We start from the raw sequence: 12,724 nt of genomic DNA on the forward strand, positions 1-12,724 counted from the left end.
TTACTAAAAAAGCAAAGGAAGTAGGAATAGAACAATATCTTTACTGGAAAGTTCAGATAAAAAACTTATTCCTAAGATATGAACTCTATGGCAATTTCCCAAACAGCATCTCCAATTCATTATATAATATAGATCATGGTTTTATAGACTCTGTATCACTACATTTTCAAATGTCTGATGGTTTCCTCTTAAAGGGATAGGTTTTTATTATTAATGCTTCTCTCTGAAAACTGTCATTATGAGCTGCCGACTTTTTCCTCTGAGTTCTCTAATCCCTTCCCCCAACTCCTTCTGAGCTCCGGTCCTAGGTTGAACTAATAAATGCATTTGAGAAATCAGAACCTTAGGCAAAAACATTTTATTTGAGGTAAGGCTTACATAGTCCCAAAAAGTAAACATAATTCACAAAAGGCCTGAAGGTACCAGATGAAGTTCTCTGGTATAAAGAGAAGGCACTGATTATAACAGAGGAAGTGCAACATATGTCTTTATGTTCCAAGGCCAGTTTGATCCTATCAAGTGAATATGCTCTTTTCCAAGTGTGACGACTGGTAGGCAGGCACAGAAAAAACTGAAGACTTCTCCACTGGGCTAGGCAGCTAGGCCTCCAGGAGTATTATTACAAATGGCACGAAGGTGACCATGATGGTAGCAATGACAATAATCAAACTGCGACAACAATGCTGAAGTAATCAGCAGCAGCTGACAAGGTCTATAAATTCCTTGGGTGCTTCTACCCAGCAGATCATTTGTCCCTGATCCATTTCTTCGGCAGACCACAAAATCCACTTTAAGAAAACATAAATGCAATACATTCAGGTGACACTTAAAATACACAGGTATTCTTTGATTTGGAAAAATGATAAATCCTCTGGTATCATTTTGGAAATGGGTGAAATCTAAGCTACAAGAGAAATATATTGTTAAAAAGCATATACACCTGGGGACTTTTGGTGGTATGGCTTTAAAATCTATGCTTGGCTATATAAACATTATAAGCAAAATTAACAAATAGCAATTTTTATTTTAAAAAAAGAAAATAACTATTTTGCTATACCAAAATTAGTTTAAGATGTATAGAAGTCAAATTTTCTGCACATATCTTTAGAAAATGGAATTATGTAATTAAAACATCATATGACAGAGTACTTTTTACAAATTAATAGTATATATGTTAAGTTACTATATATTAAAGATATAATTTGAAAATTAAAGCTGTTTCACAATATTATGTTCAAATTTTATTCTTTAAGAACCCAGGAAAATTGGCAAATCATCATGCTGTCCTCACAATAGGGTACCTTAGAAGTGATACCTATTCTGAGTTAAGAGAGAGTCATTAAGTAATATTTAAAGAAAAATAAGAGCAAAACATCAGGTACAAATTAATTTAATTCACTTCTGGAGACTTACACAGAGCTCAATGATTTAAATAAAACATGACAACTTGGTTTTTAAATATTGAGGACACAGTTTCCTGGCAGCAGCCAGCACATTTTCCTGTTACAAGCAGGTAACAAAAGATAGTGCTTCAGGGAGAAACAGGACACAGAAGAACCAATAAAGAAATTAAAAGTTCCCAAAGAAGACTTCTTTTTTTTATGAGGCACAAACAGAAAAAGAGATAAAACATAACAACCCTGATTATAGACCACAGGGAATTTCATAGCTGGACTCTTTAAGATATTTTATGAATCATCCTTAGTATGGCATTATTCCTATCAAGTAACCAACAAATAATTTTCATCATCAACAATACAGTTAAAAGTTCACAATATGGTAATATCCATGTTAATCAATGTTCTCTCTCTCTCTCTCTCTCTCCACACAGACATGCGCACACAGACACACACACACACATACAGAATGATAAACAGTCACCTCTCTGGTCTCATGCCCACTGAAAGCTTCATTATAATGAAGAGAAGGAGCAGACAGGAGACTTCTGGTGCTATTTATTTTCCCATGATAGAAATAAAGCTGCTGTGTCACAGCTTGAACACCACACAGAAATCATTATATAGTACAACAATGCAGAATGCAAAAGCAAGTGATTTTTCCAGGAAAAAAAAATTTCCTTTATGATTCTGTTTTCTCCCCCTCAAAAAATACCACATACAGGATTTCCACCAAGCGTCAGGAAGCTTCTGTGGCATATGCCAAGTAGCACATGGACAGCACACAGGCGGAAGTCTTGGCTTCTGTTTGTGCTCCTAGGTCCCCAGGCTTTATAACTCATCTTTAAAGCCTTTTTGTATCTCTGGCCTGGCTTTGTCTTCCATGCTGGGTGCCAACCATGTGACATAAACCTTCAATGGGTCACTGTTCCAGTGTTTATGGAAGGATATGGGAACCTGGTGAGAAAGGTAGTCCTCAGGGTAATCCACGGGCCGGGCCTGCAGGAAGAAAGAAGAATTATACTCGCTCCTTCATTGAGAACAATTTTGTCCCAGGATAGCATGTGAATGTATGGAATGATTGCATTCCTTCAATATTTGGTATTGGTTATGGGAATCTAAAGCAAGAAGGAAAATCTGTTCCACTAAAACGTCTCCTCTCCCTGTAGCCTGTGTGTCTCCAGGTACTTTAATATCCCAAATGCATCCATCACTTTGTGCCTCTATGGGAGATTCCTCACCCACAGGTAATAAATATAGAAGGTTTGCTTGGTACTTTCAGTTCCTATTAGGACTTCTGCAAAAAGGCAGAAAAAAATTATTTCCCAGGTCTGTCTATAGGTACTCTGGCTGGGAGGGGCAGGACATTCTCAGAGCCCCCTTTGCCTGTCTCCTGCTGACAGCTCATTAGGAATGCCGGTGTCTTTCAGAGGAGAGAATGTGAGGCTAGGTGACTCACTTACCTCCTACCTGGATATCTCATCTGGTACCAGAAGTGTAAATGGACATTCTGTATAGCCCAAAACTTTTTAATGCCTAAAAAGTATTTGTATTATCATTTCAAAATCCTCTAAACTTAAGAAATGAAATTTAAGTAGAATCATGTATGGCCTAGATGGACAAGACTGAATAAGTAGCTTACAGGGTTTGGAAGCAAACTGATACCAGATCTTGTTTTGTTTGCTCTAAAGAAAGCATCCATCTTCTGTCATTGTTCATCTTGTTTATACATTTCTACAGCCTGTGTTATGTAATAACTCACTGGTTAGAAATACTAAGAGTCTAGACCTCAGTAAAACTAGAAATGATACATTTTAAGAATGAGTCTTCTCTAGACTAATATTTTATTAAATTTAGCTTAAATTTTTTTATAAATATTTAAACTCTTGTGAATAGTTCCCAGAATACCTTCATTAAAATTTATGAAGCTGGACCTCAGTGCACAGGCCTGGCACACCCCCTGTGCTTTAGCTCCCCAGCCTCCTGTGTGCAGTGGTGGCACACATATCCTGCTCATATGAGTGTTCAAACCATAGTACCTGTGAGGAAGGCTTCAAAGTAATGAATGGGGAGAATCTTCACACTTACCAACATTTGGTATGGCCATTGAATTTCACTTTAAAAATTCTAAGCACTCATAGAGTTAAAAATTTAAAAAGGAAAATACGGTGAGATAGCAAAAATATACTGGAGTTAGGTCTAATTGAGCTGGGAATGTTTTGAGTATTAGCTGAGGGAATTCATATATTGTGTGATTTTTTTCTTTTTCTTTTTTTTTCTTTTTTTTTTTTTTTTTAGCAAGGCTCTCTGAGAGTTTGTTGGCAGTAAGGAAATTCTAGGAGAAACTTACTCCCAATTCAGTTATCAGATAATCCCACAATGGCCCCAACAAAAGAAAAAAAGCAGTAGGAACAAATCACTGCTTGTTTTCCACATTTAGAAATGAAGCTGGGAGATACAGATATGCCTAACAGGAGGAAAATAAATGCATAACACCTTTCTCTTTACTAATTTCTTGCCAAATAAAAAGAAACTGACAATTTATTTCTCCAAGTTAATAAAAGAAAATAATTGAATGGATCTACAAACTTTTAAAGTCTGAGGCTACCCACTGTCTTTCCCTCTATTAATATAATTTAAAGTGATAACTGCTTCTCAGGAGTCCTGCATGCAAGGAAAGTGCTGGCCTAACAAGCATTAGAAGGTGCTAGTCATAACTGATAAATGAGGTTACAGAAAAGAACATGACAAACTAGAAAAGTGAAATGATCCAAAGAGGCATCTATAACATTGAGATGTTATAGCCCCTCATAATCACATCTTTGTGCCCAAATGCCAAAAGGAAATCCAAAATGGGCAGGGTCAGCACAAGAACATAAATTAGACAAAATTAGCACCTTTTACCTGTAAAGATTAGAGCACACAAAATGGTACAATAAATGGAGATTAAAACTATATTTTCTTATACAAATATCAATGTGTTATAGCTGTATTGAGGTATACTTTATATGCATACAATTCACACACAATTATGGTAGTTTGAAATTTTTTTGGTAAATATCCAGTTAGCCAACCACAAATCCAGTTTTAGAACACTGTAATTCCCTGGCAAGCGCTTATAGTCAATCCCTGCTCTCACTGGCAGACCCAGGAAACCTGATTTGCTTTTCCTCTATAATATTGCTTTCTTATCAGTGGAATCATATAATATGAACTAGAGGCCCCATGCATGCATTTGTGCACCGGTGGGGTCCCTTGGCCTGGCCTGCGCCCTCTTGCATGCAATTCAGGACCCCTCGTGGGATGTTGGACAGCCGGTTTCAGCCTGATCCCCATATGCCAGGCCTCTTATATGCATATAAGATCTTTGGTTAATCTCTTCCCGCCCTCCCCTCTCCCCTCTTTCCTCTGAGATTCATCAGTCTGTTCCATGTTTCCATGCCTGCATGTTGAGCGTCGGCCCCCTGGTGGTAATTGTGCATCATAGCTACTGGTCAAATAGTCGGACGGTCATTTAGGCTTTTATATATATATATATATATATATATATATATATATATATATATATATATATATATATACAGATTTTGTGCCTGGCTTCCTTCATTTAGCCCAGTTGTATATATCAATGGTTCATTCCTCTTACTGCTGAGCAATATTTCTTTGTGTGGAAATACCACACAAACAACACACATTTCTGATCACAGCTTTCACGGGTCAGGAATCTGGCCCACAAAGAACTGAACACTACCGTGACCACCAAGTGAGCCTGGAAGGGGCTCTTTTCTCAGTTGAGCCTCCAATGAAACCACATAGCCTGGACTGGCATCTCCTGCGAGATTATGAAGGTGAGCTCCCAGCTAAGTGTATCCAGATTCCAGTCTTTTATATTTTCCCTCATGTTAACTATTTCCAACATTATTCATTCCTTCTGATATATTCCAATTACCATGTGGTATTACATCCTTTCAGCTCAAAGGATTTTCTTTAGTTTTTCTTGCAGGGAATGTCTACTAGCAAAGGATTCTTTCACTTTTTGTTTATCTGGGAATGTCTTTATTACACTTCCATTTTGGAAGGGAAGTTTTACTGGGTATAGAATCATTGCTTGATTAGTTCTTTTTTTTCTTTTGCCTTTAGGCTTTTATTGCTTATAATAAAATCAAATCAGCAAGTAATCTTATTATTTGTTTCCATTTTCATTAGGTTGTTTTTTATATTTTTAAAGATTTTTCACTTCTTCATTGTCTTTCAACAGATTGTGACACTTTTTATAATTATCCCACTTGAGTTTTGATGAGCTCCTTGGGTCTATAGATTAATGTTTACATCATATTTGGTAGGTTTCCACTCTAATTTCTTTAAAGAAATATTTTTTTTTGGCCAATTTTCTACCCCCCCCCCTTTTTTTTAGTACTCTCATTAAATGTATGCAGATAGACTCTATGGTTTACTCATGTCTCTAAGGAGACTGTTTATTTTTCTTCAGTCTTTTTTCTCTCTTGTCTTTGATTAAGTCACTTCTATTGGTTTGCCTTCAAATTCTCTAATTTTTTTTTTCCTGCCATCTCAAATTTACTGTTAAGTCCATCTACATAATATCTCATTTTAGTTAATAAGTGTTACAACTATAGAATTTTCATCTGGTTCTTTATCATAATTTCTATTTTTCTATTAAGATATACTATCTGTTCTCACTGTCATGTTTTTCTTTAATTATATGAACACTGTTTATATAATTATGTGCCTATAGTATTATTAACTCATTTGAAGTCTTTGTCTATCAATTTTACCATCTGGTCCCACTCAAAATCAGTTTTTATTGATCATATTTTCCCCCGAGTATGTCTCTTTGCTTGTCTCATGATAATTTTTGTAACTGATTATTTTAGATAATATATTAGAGCAACTCATAAATCTGTGTACCATTACTCCTTTTTTTTTTTTTTTAAGTAACTTGCCTGGACTTACACTGTGGAATCATTTTTCCTGCAGTGCATGGCTGCTGGTATCTCCATTCAAGTTTAGTTCTTATTTTTATGTTTTGCTAGAAGTTATCCTTGTGCTTGAATAGCTTGGTGTTGCACTCAATCACCTTGAGTCCATCAGGTTCCTACCAATGTGTGGTTTAGAAAATACATTCAAAGCTTCAGTGGGTTTTCAAATATGTTTTGGCTTTTACTTTCTATTAGGCTCATTCACGGTCCTATGCATGTACACATAGTTTCTTAGCAGGCCAAGACTTGTGTAGAGCTTTCCTATTCATACACTTGCTCTCTCATTTCTAGGGTATTGGATATTATTATATTTTTGACTAGTACATCCTTTACTGTATCCTAGATTGCAACTTCAAGCCAGAAAAAGGTGTGTGTTTTTCTTGTTTGTTTCCTATCAAATTTGACAATTTTAGTTTCATCTCTCCCTCCTCAAATCAAGTTCACTGACTCTGACAGCAAAACTGGTGTTCTCTCTATCCAGGCCCAATTGGCAAAACTGAGGAGACTTCACACAGAAGAGGCTCAAAAGACCTCAGACAATGTTATTCTTACCCAAAACTATAGCAGTTTTTCAGCAGTAAATGCTTCTGTATGTTTTTCAGGATCTGGAAATGGTTATATGGACAATTTTCTTCAGAGGGTTCATTGGCCATTGCATGTTGCCATACCCATCAGAGGCATATCATTTTGGAAGAACAGGAAACCATACGCCTTGGGAACTTCATTTGTAACAAAGGGATTAGTAGGAAGGATAGACATTTCTTAAAGCTCCCCTCTAAACCATAATTTTACCATAACCTTCCCTGACTAAAAAGAGGAGAGTGGCCCAGGCAACTTTGCACCTGGGACTGCTTCCAAATTCCCATTGCGTCTCTAACTCATCAGGAACCCTAGATTTTTTCTTTTTGCCTCATATCTCTTTCTCTATATGAACAAATATAGTTTTTGGATCAGTGTTCACCCCTTACAAATGGAAAGTAAATTCAAATCACAGCACATTCTCTAAAAGGGCTTAAGAACAGAAAGATATCACAGTATCTATTGGGAGGTCAGGGTTTAAGTACATTTTATGATTTTGGAAAGGCTTGAAATTTATTATGCGATCTACAGAAATCAAGAGTTTTATGATGTATGGAATAACAATCTTCAAAGGATTTTTACTCAAGGATAATTTCCATCTTTATTTTCTCCTTATAATGTTATTTACTCATGTATTCTTTCCCTAAGTAAAAAAGGTTATCATAAAAATCCAAGACATATTAACAAAGATAATATATTTCCCTTATATACCAAATGTTTTAATCACCCTTCCTTTTCTCTGAGAGAAACATGAAATAGAGCAAGAGAGAAAGCCAGAGAGAATAACTTGCTTTTCTAAGTCAATATAACACAAGACATAGATTTAAAATGGATAAGACCACTCTAAGTTTTAAAAGACAAATAAGTATCTTTTGACTTGGACCATGAAGGAGGTTTCTCATGCATTTCTTATTATTTAAGGTCTATTTTTTTTATTCTTCCTTGTGGTTCACAAAAATGTGGAAATGAATTCTGTGTATTTGATGCAAACACCTTCTTTACCTTGTTCACATTACTTTCTATAATGCTATTTCTGTCACACTCAACTTTCTGTATTGCTATGATAGCATTTGCTGCTGACTACTAAATAAAGCATAAAGACAAACTTTTAAATATAAGGAAAGCACTGAAGATAGACATGCATTCCTACATTTCAAATTTCAAAAAGCTTTGTATTGAAGAAGAACAGTGAATGTCTGTGGGCTATGCTTATTTTTAGATAAAGTATATCTGTTTTTATTCTTATAATATCAGAACATCCACTGACCTGATTCTTAAAAAATTACTAAAAGTAATGCAAAAAAATTGTCTTCTTCCAACCCAAAACTGCAGTATGGTAAAGCTATTAGCACCAACCACCCCTGGTAAACATCATTCTGTTTCTTCTTTTCTATGACCCCCAGAATATATGCTTATTGATATTTACAAAGTTTAGCCACTCAGTATAATAGCAACCAAAGGGGGTAAAGCCCATTAAAAAGGTAGCCAATGGACAGCATAAAATGGATGACATTATAAAATTACATACATTTGATGGCCTGCAAGACAATATTAGATAAAGCCTGTATATTTCTAATAATTCTTAAATACCATCAACTCTTTTTTTTTTAATAATTTTTTTCTATATATATTTTATTGATATTTCACAGAGAGGAGGAAGGGAGAGAGATAGAGAGCTAGAAACGCCGATGAGAGAGAAACACCGACCAGCTGCCTCTTGCACATCCCCCACCGGGGATGTGCCCGCAACCAATGTACATGCCCTTGACCAGAATCAAACCTGGGACCTTTCAGTCCGCAGACCAACGCTCTACCACTGAGCCAAACCGGCTTCGACTACCATCAACTCTTTATCTAAAAAAATAAAATAAATAAGTAAAATAAAGAGGAAAGAGAGCAAATTTTCCCTGTTGTTACAGCCAAGGGTCCTGGTCAAACTCCATTTCATTTTCTACGTTGTTCTGTCTTCCATCTACATGCGTTCATGGTACAGTATCAACCCCCTGGACAAAGTGGTCAGTAAGAATGCCTGCAGAGCCTGTCCATGTGGTTCTTAAGACAGTTTCCAGAAAAACATGTGAAAGCAATGAGGAGAATTTTCCAGTTAGAAGAAATCCTTCTGAGGTAGAAATAAAAAACATTTCCTCACCTGGTGGAAGAGAGGGCTGTGTGTCACAGGGATTCCCAGACTGCTGAAACACATCCCCAGGACCATGTCATCAGGAGCATCATTGCTGTAGCAACGACACTTACTGGCAAGAAGTCTCCTGATGGCTTCTCTGCTGAAGACCATTCTAGTGGGAAATCAGAGCAGACATAAGAGTTACAACTGCCCCTTGTAACCATCCTATATAATAAAAGAATAATATGCAAGTTGACCATTACCCCCAACACACAAGATGGCCACCCCCGTGTGGTTAAAGATGGCTGCCCCTATGTGAACACAAGATGGCCAGCAGGGGAGAGTAGTTGGGAGGGACCAGGCCTGCAGGGGAGGGCAATTGGCAACCAGACCTTCAGGGGAGGGCAGTTAGGGGAAATTGGGCTGGCAGGGGAGTGGTTAGAGCTGATCAGGCTGGTAGGCAGGCGAGCGGTTGGGAGCCAGCAGTTCTGGATTGTGAGAGGAATGTTCGACTGCCCAGTGGGATCGGGCCTAAGTGGGCAGATGGACATCCCTCAAGGAGTCCCAGATTGGAGAGGATGCAGGCTGGGCTGAGGGACACCCCCCACCAGTGCACGAATTCCTGCACCAGTCTCTAGTTAATCTGAATTAAAAAATATCATTCCAAGGCCACATTTCTGATAGGAAAAATGTGATCTCAGCAGTACTGAATATTTAATATAAATTCTGGGGGACATGGCTTTTGTGCTTTCCTATGAAAGAAAAACCACTTATTTATTTAATAGGTAGTTTTATTTCTTTATATGTTTCTTGTTAATACCATGCCATGTCCTTTTTCTATATGCCACTGCAGACTGACATCATCCTTTAATTCCAAAATCTTCATGCGATCAATCACAAAATCTACACTCCCAGCAGGTAGATGGGCCCAGAAAAAGTAGGTACCTCACTCATATAAGCAATAACCGACAATGGGATCAAATCTAAGTCTATAGAAGCTTCCATACATGATTTTGAGAAAGAGAAAAAAGAAAACAGGGAGGAACAGACACTGATTAGCCTCAAATAGTACTCTGATGGTACTTGATCTGATGCTTTGGGTACTTTCTGGTGGGAGTCCTGCCTTTCCAGACTCCCTCACCAGCCCGTCCTGGCTTACAAAGAAGGCACAACCCTCTGAGGTCTCTGCACCTGGAGTCTCTGGGGCTCCAGCAGAACGTTGGCAGCAGTCCCATAGCAGTAGCGAGGAGCAAATCCTAGGTCTGGCTCAGATGCAGCATTGTGACTGACAGCAGCAACCATAGTAACCCACACAAATGGGCTCCACAAAACGGCATTTGCTTTGATCCTCCAGCTATAGGAGCAATAATAGCTTTCTCTGGTTACCAACCTCTAGGCAAGGCCACTGTGCCCTTTTCTAACACTCTGTACCAAGTTCCTGAAATAAATTCCTCTTTTAAATATACAGATTGGTTTCTGGCTTCCTTTCTGGTCCAAGGGTGGTAATGGATCATCTCATATAATAAATAACCCAATAGCAATAAGGCTTAGGGGACAAATATGGTTCACAACTTCATTCCCAATAAGCAACAACACTCTTGAAGGCAAAAATATCTAAAATTATCTATATATTCCCACCGCTGAGTATAGGGCCTCACACACAGTAAGCATCATATAAAAGTTTGATGTATCAAACAACTGAGAATGAAGCTCCTTTTGCAAAGATCTTCCTAACGGAAGTCCAACGGATCAGGGTAGTAGGAAGGGAAAAAGGACAAAGCTTGGACATAATCACTGATGCAAAAATGGTGACTGCACACTGAGCTGGGCTCAGTTCAGAGCAGTTTAACTACGTAAGTGAACAAGCTGCTGGCAACGCAACAATGGGAGAGGCTCTCCCTGCCCTTGCCAGTCAGAAGACACGATACAACCAGACAAGAGAAAAAAGAAACTATTTAAGATTATACAAGGAAATGTGACTGTATGAGGAGAACTACAAAAAGGGAAACTGCAAGTTTAAAGCTCACCATAAATTGTCTTTCTTTTAGAAAGTCAAGTGCCCGCCCATGGCCCTGGGCCTCACACATACACAGCTCTGTCAAACTCCAGCTCATCTCACTGGCCTGGGGAACAGGGCCGATGTGAGGAGACACAATGGACTGTAAACAGACAGTCCCCTTAAATGCCACCTATCTGATGCCATATCAAGGACCATTTCACAAGTGTACTCCTATTCTAATCAGAGTTGTGATCTTGTTCATTGTCAACCCAATTTAAATAAAAATACTTCCTTTTTTTCCTTTTACTATAATCTAGTAGAATGAGAAAGAAGAGAAAGTCCTTTTATTTGGATTCACTCTTTAAAAAATTAACTTTACAGGAAGACAAAATGCAAGCGTGAAATATTTATTAGTATTTTTATATGTGCCTTCTCGCACAGAGCAGTCCTACATTCATTATTCACATAAAGTACACAGGACCTTTAATGACATATGTTTATTAGTATGCTGATGGGTTCTTTCAAAATAAAGTTGCTCCCAAAATGGAAAGTCACCAGTCATACCATGTTATGTCTGCTATCTGCCAACTTTTAATTATTGAAAAGATGTTGAAAGGCAGGAGGACTAATAATGTGATTTCCTTTAATATATAATATACTAATTTAAAAATAAGAAAATTGCCCAACCAGTGTGGCTTAGTAAGTTGAGTGTCAACCTATGAATCAAGAGGTCACTGGTTCAATTCCTGGTCAGGGCACATGCCCAGGTTTCAGGCTTGATCCCCAGTATAGAGTGTGTAAGAAGCAGCCAACCAATGATTCTATCTCATTATTTCTGTTTTTTCTCTCTCTCCCTCTCCCCACCTCTTTCTCTAAAAATAAAAATATATTTAAAAAATAATAAGAAAAACTGAAATAGGAGGCAGGGTGTACCAGAAAGTCAAGAACACACATTGAAGAAAAAGCTCCTCAGATGGGGGAACTGGAGGAGAGTAAAGGGGGGATAAATGGTGATGGGTGGAACCTTGACTTGAACACACAATACGGTATATAGATGATGTGTTGTAGAATTATGCATATGAAACCTGTAGAACTTTATCAGTTTCACCCCAACAAATTCAATAAACATTTTAAAAGAAGATAAAGCACCTCATAAATGTGACACCCTCCTCCTGACTCAGCTCTGACCAGTTTAGCAGGATGGTTTCAGACAGAGATTTTCAAAAACTTACTTGACTGTAAACCACAGTGAGAAAACAAACACATTTGATATTGCAACATTTGTGTGTGTGTGTATAAAAAAGAAATAAAATTTTCACAAAAAATACTTGCCTTTACCTACATGTGATACACTATAACATTCCTAGTTTATTCTATTCCAGTCTAAATTTCATTATTTTAAAGTTTTGGTTTTATGAGCCATTAATTGATCCTGACTTACAGTGGAAGGAAGGAAGGAAAGAAAGAAGGAAGAAATGGAGGGAAGGAGGGAGGGAGGGAGGGAGGGAGGGAAGGAGGGAGGGAGTGAGGGAGGGAGGGGGGGGGAATGAGGGAGGGAGATTTGGTTTTTCAGCTAGACCGTTGGAAAAGTCTAAGCAATACTAGAAAACAGATTCAACATTGAGTCTGC

At 37.7% G+C, this 12,724-nt stretch overlaps 1 protein-coding gene and 1 long non-coding RNA gene across 4 annotated transcripts in view; both read right to left on the reverse strand.

The window, feature by feature from the left end:
* Positions 1-343: 343 nt before the first annotated feature.
* The window catches only part of LOC311619937, a 342,372-nt gene continuing 329,991 nt past the window's right edge, over positions 344-12,724 (reverse strand). Inside the window, exon 2 of the long non-coding RNA XR_014794610.1 lies at positions 344-1,805. This is a non-coding gene — a long non-coding RNA (uncharacterized lncRNA). The remainder of the gene's footprint in view (positions 1,806-12,724) is intronic.
* B3GLCT (beta 3-glucosyltransferase) overlaps positions 344-12,724 on the reverse strand; it is a 142,292-nt gene continuing 129,911 nt past the window's right edge. For all 3 annotated transcript variants that reach the window (XM_084878581.1, XM_084878582.1, XM_084878580.1), the window contains 2 exons: positions 9,123-9,267; positions 344-2,396 (listed from right to left, as the gene is read on the reverse strand). In XM_084878581.1, coding sequence (XP_084734707.1) covers positions 2,229-2,396; positions 9,123-9,267 — 313 coding nt within the window. In that variant the 3' untranslated portion in view covers positions 344-2,228. The remainder of the gene's footprint in view (positions 2,397-9,122; positions 9,268-12,724) is intronic.

Source organism: Pipistrellus hanaki (genome assembly GCF_964339955.1).
Source record: "Pipistrellus hanaki genome assembly, chromosome: 3".
NCBI lineage: Eukaryota > Metazoa > Chordata > Mammalia > Chiroptera > Vespertilionidae > Pipistrellus > Pipistrellus hanaki.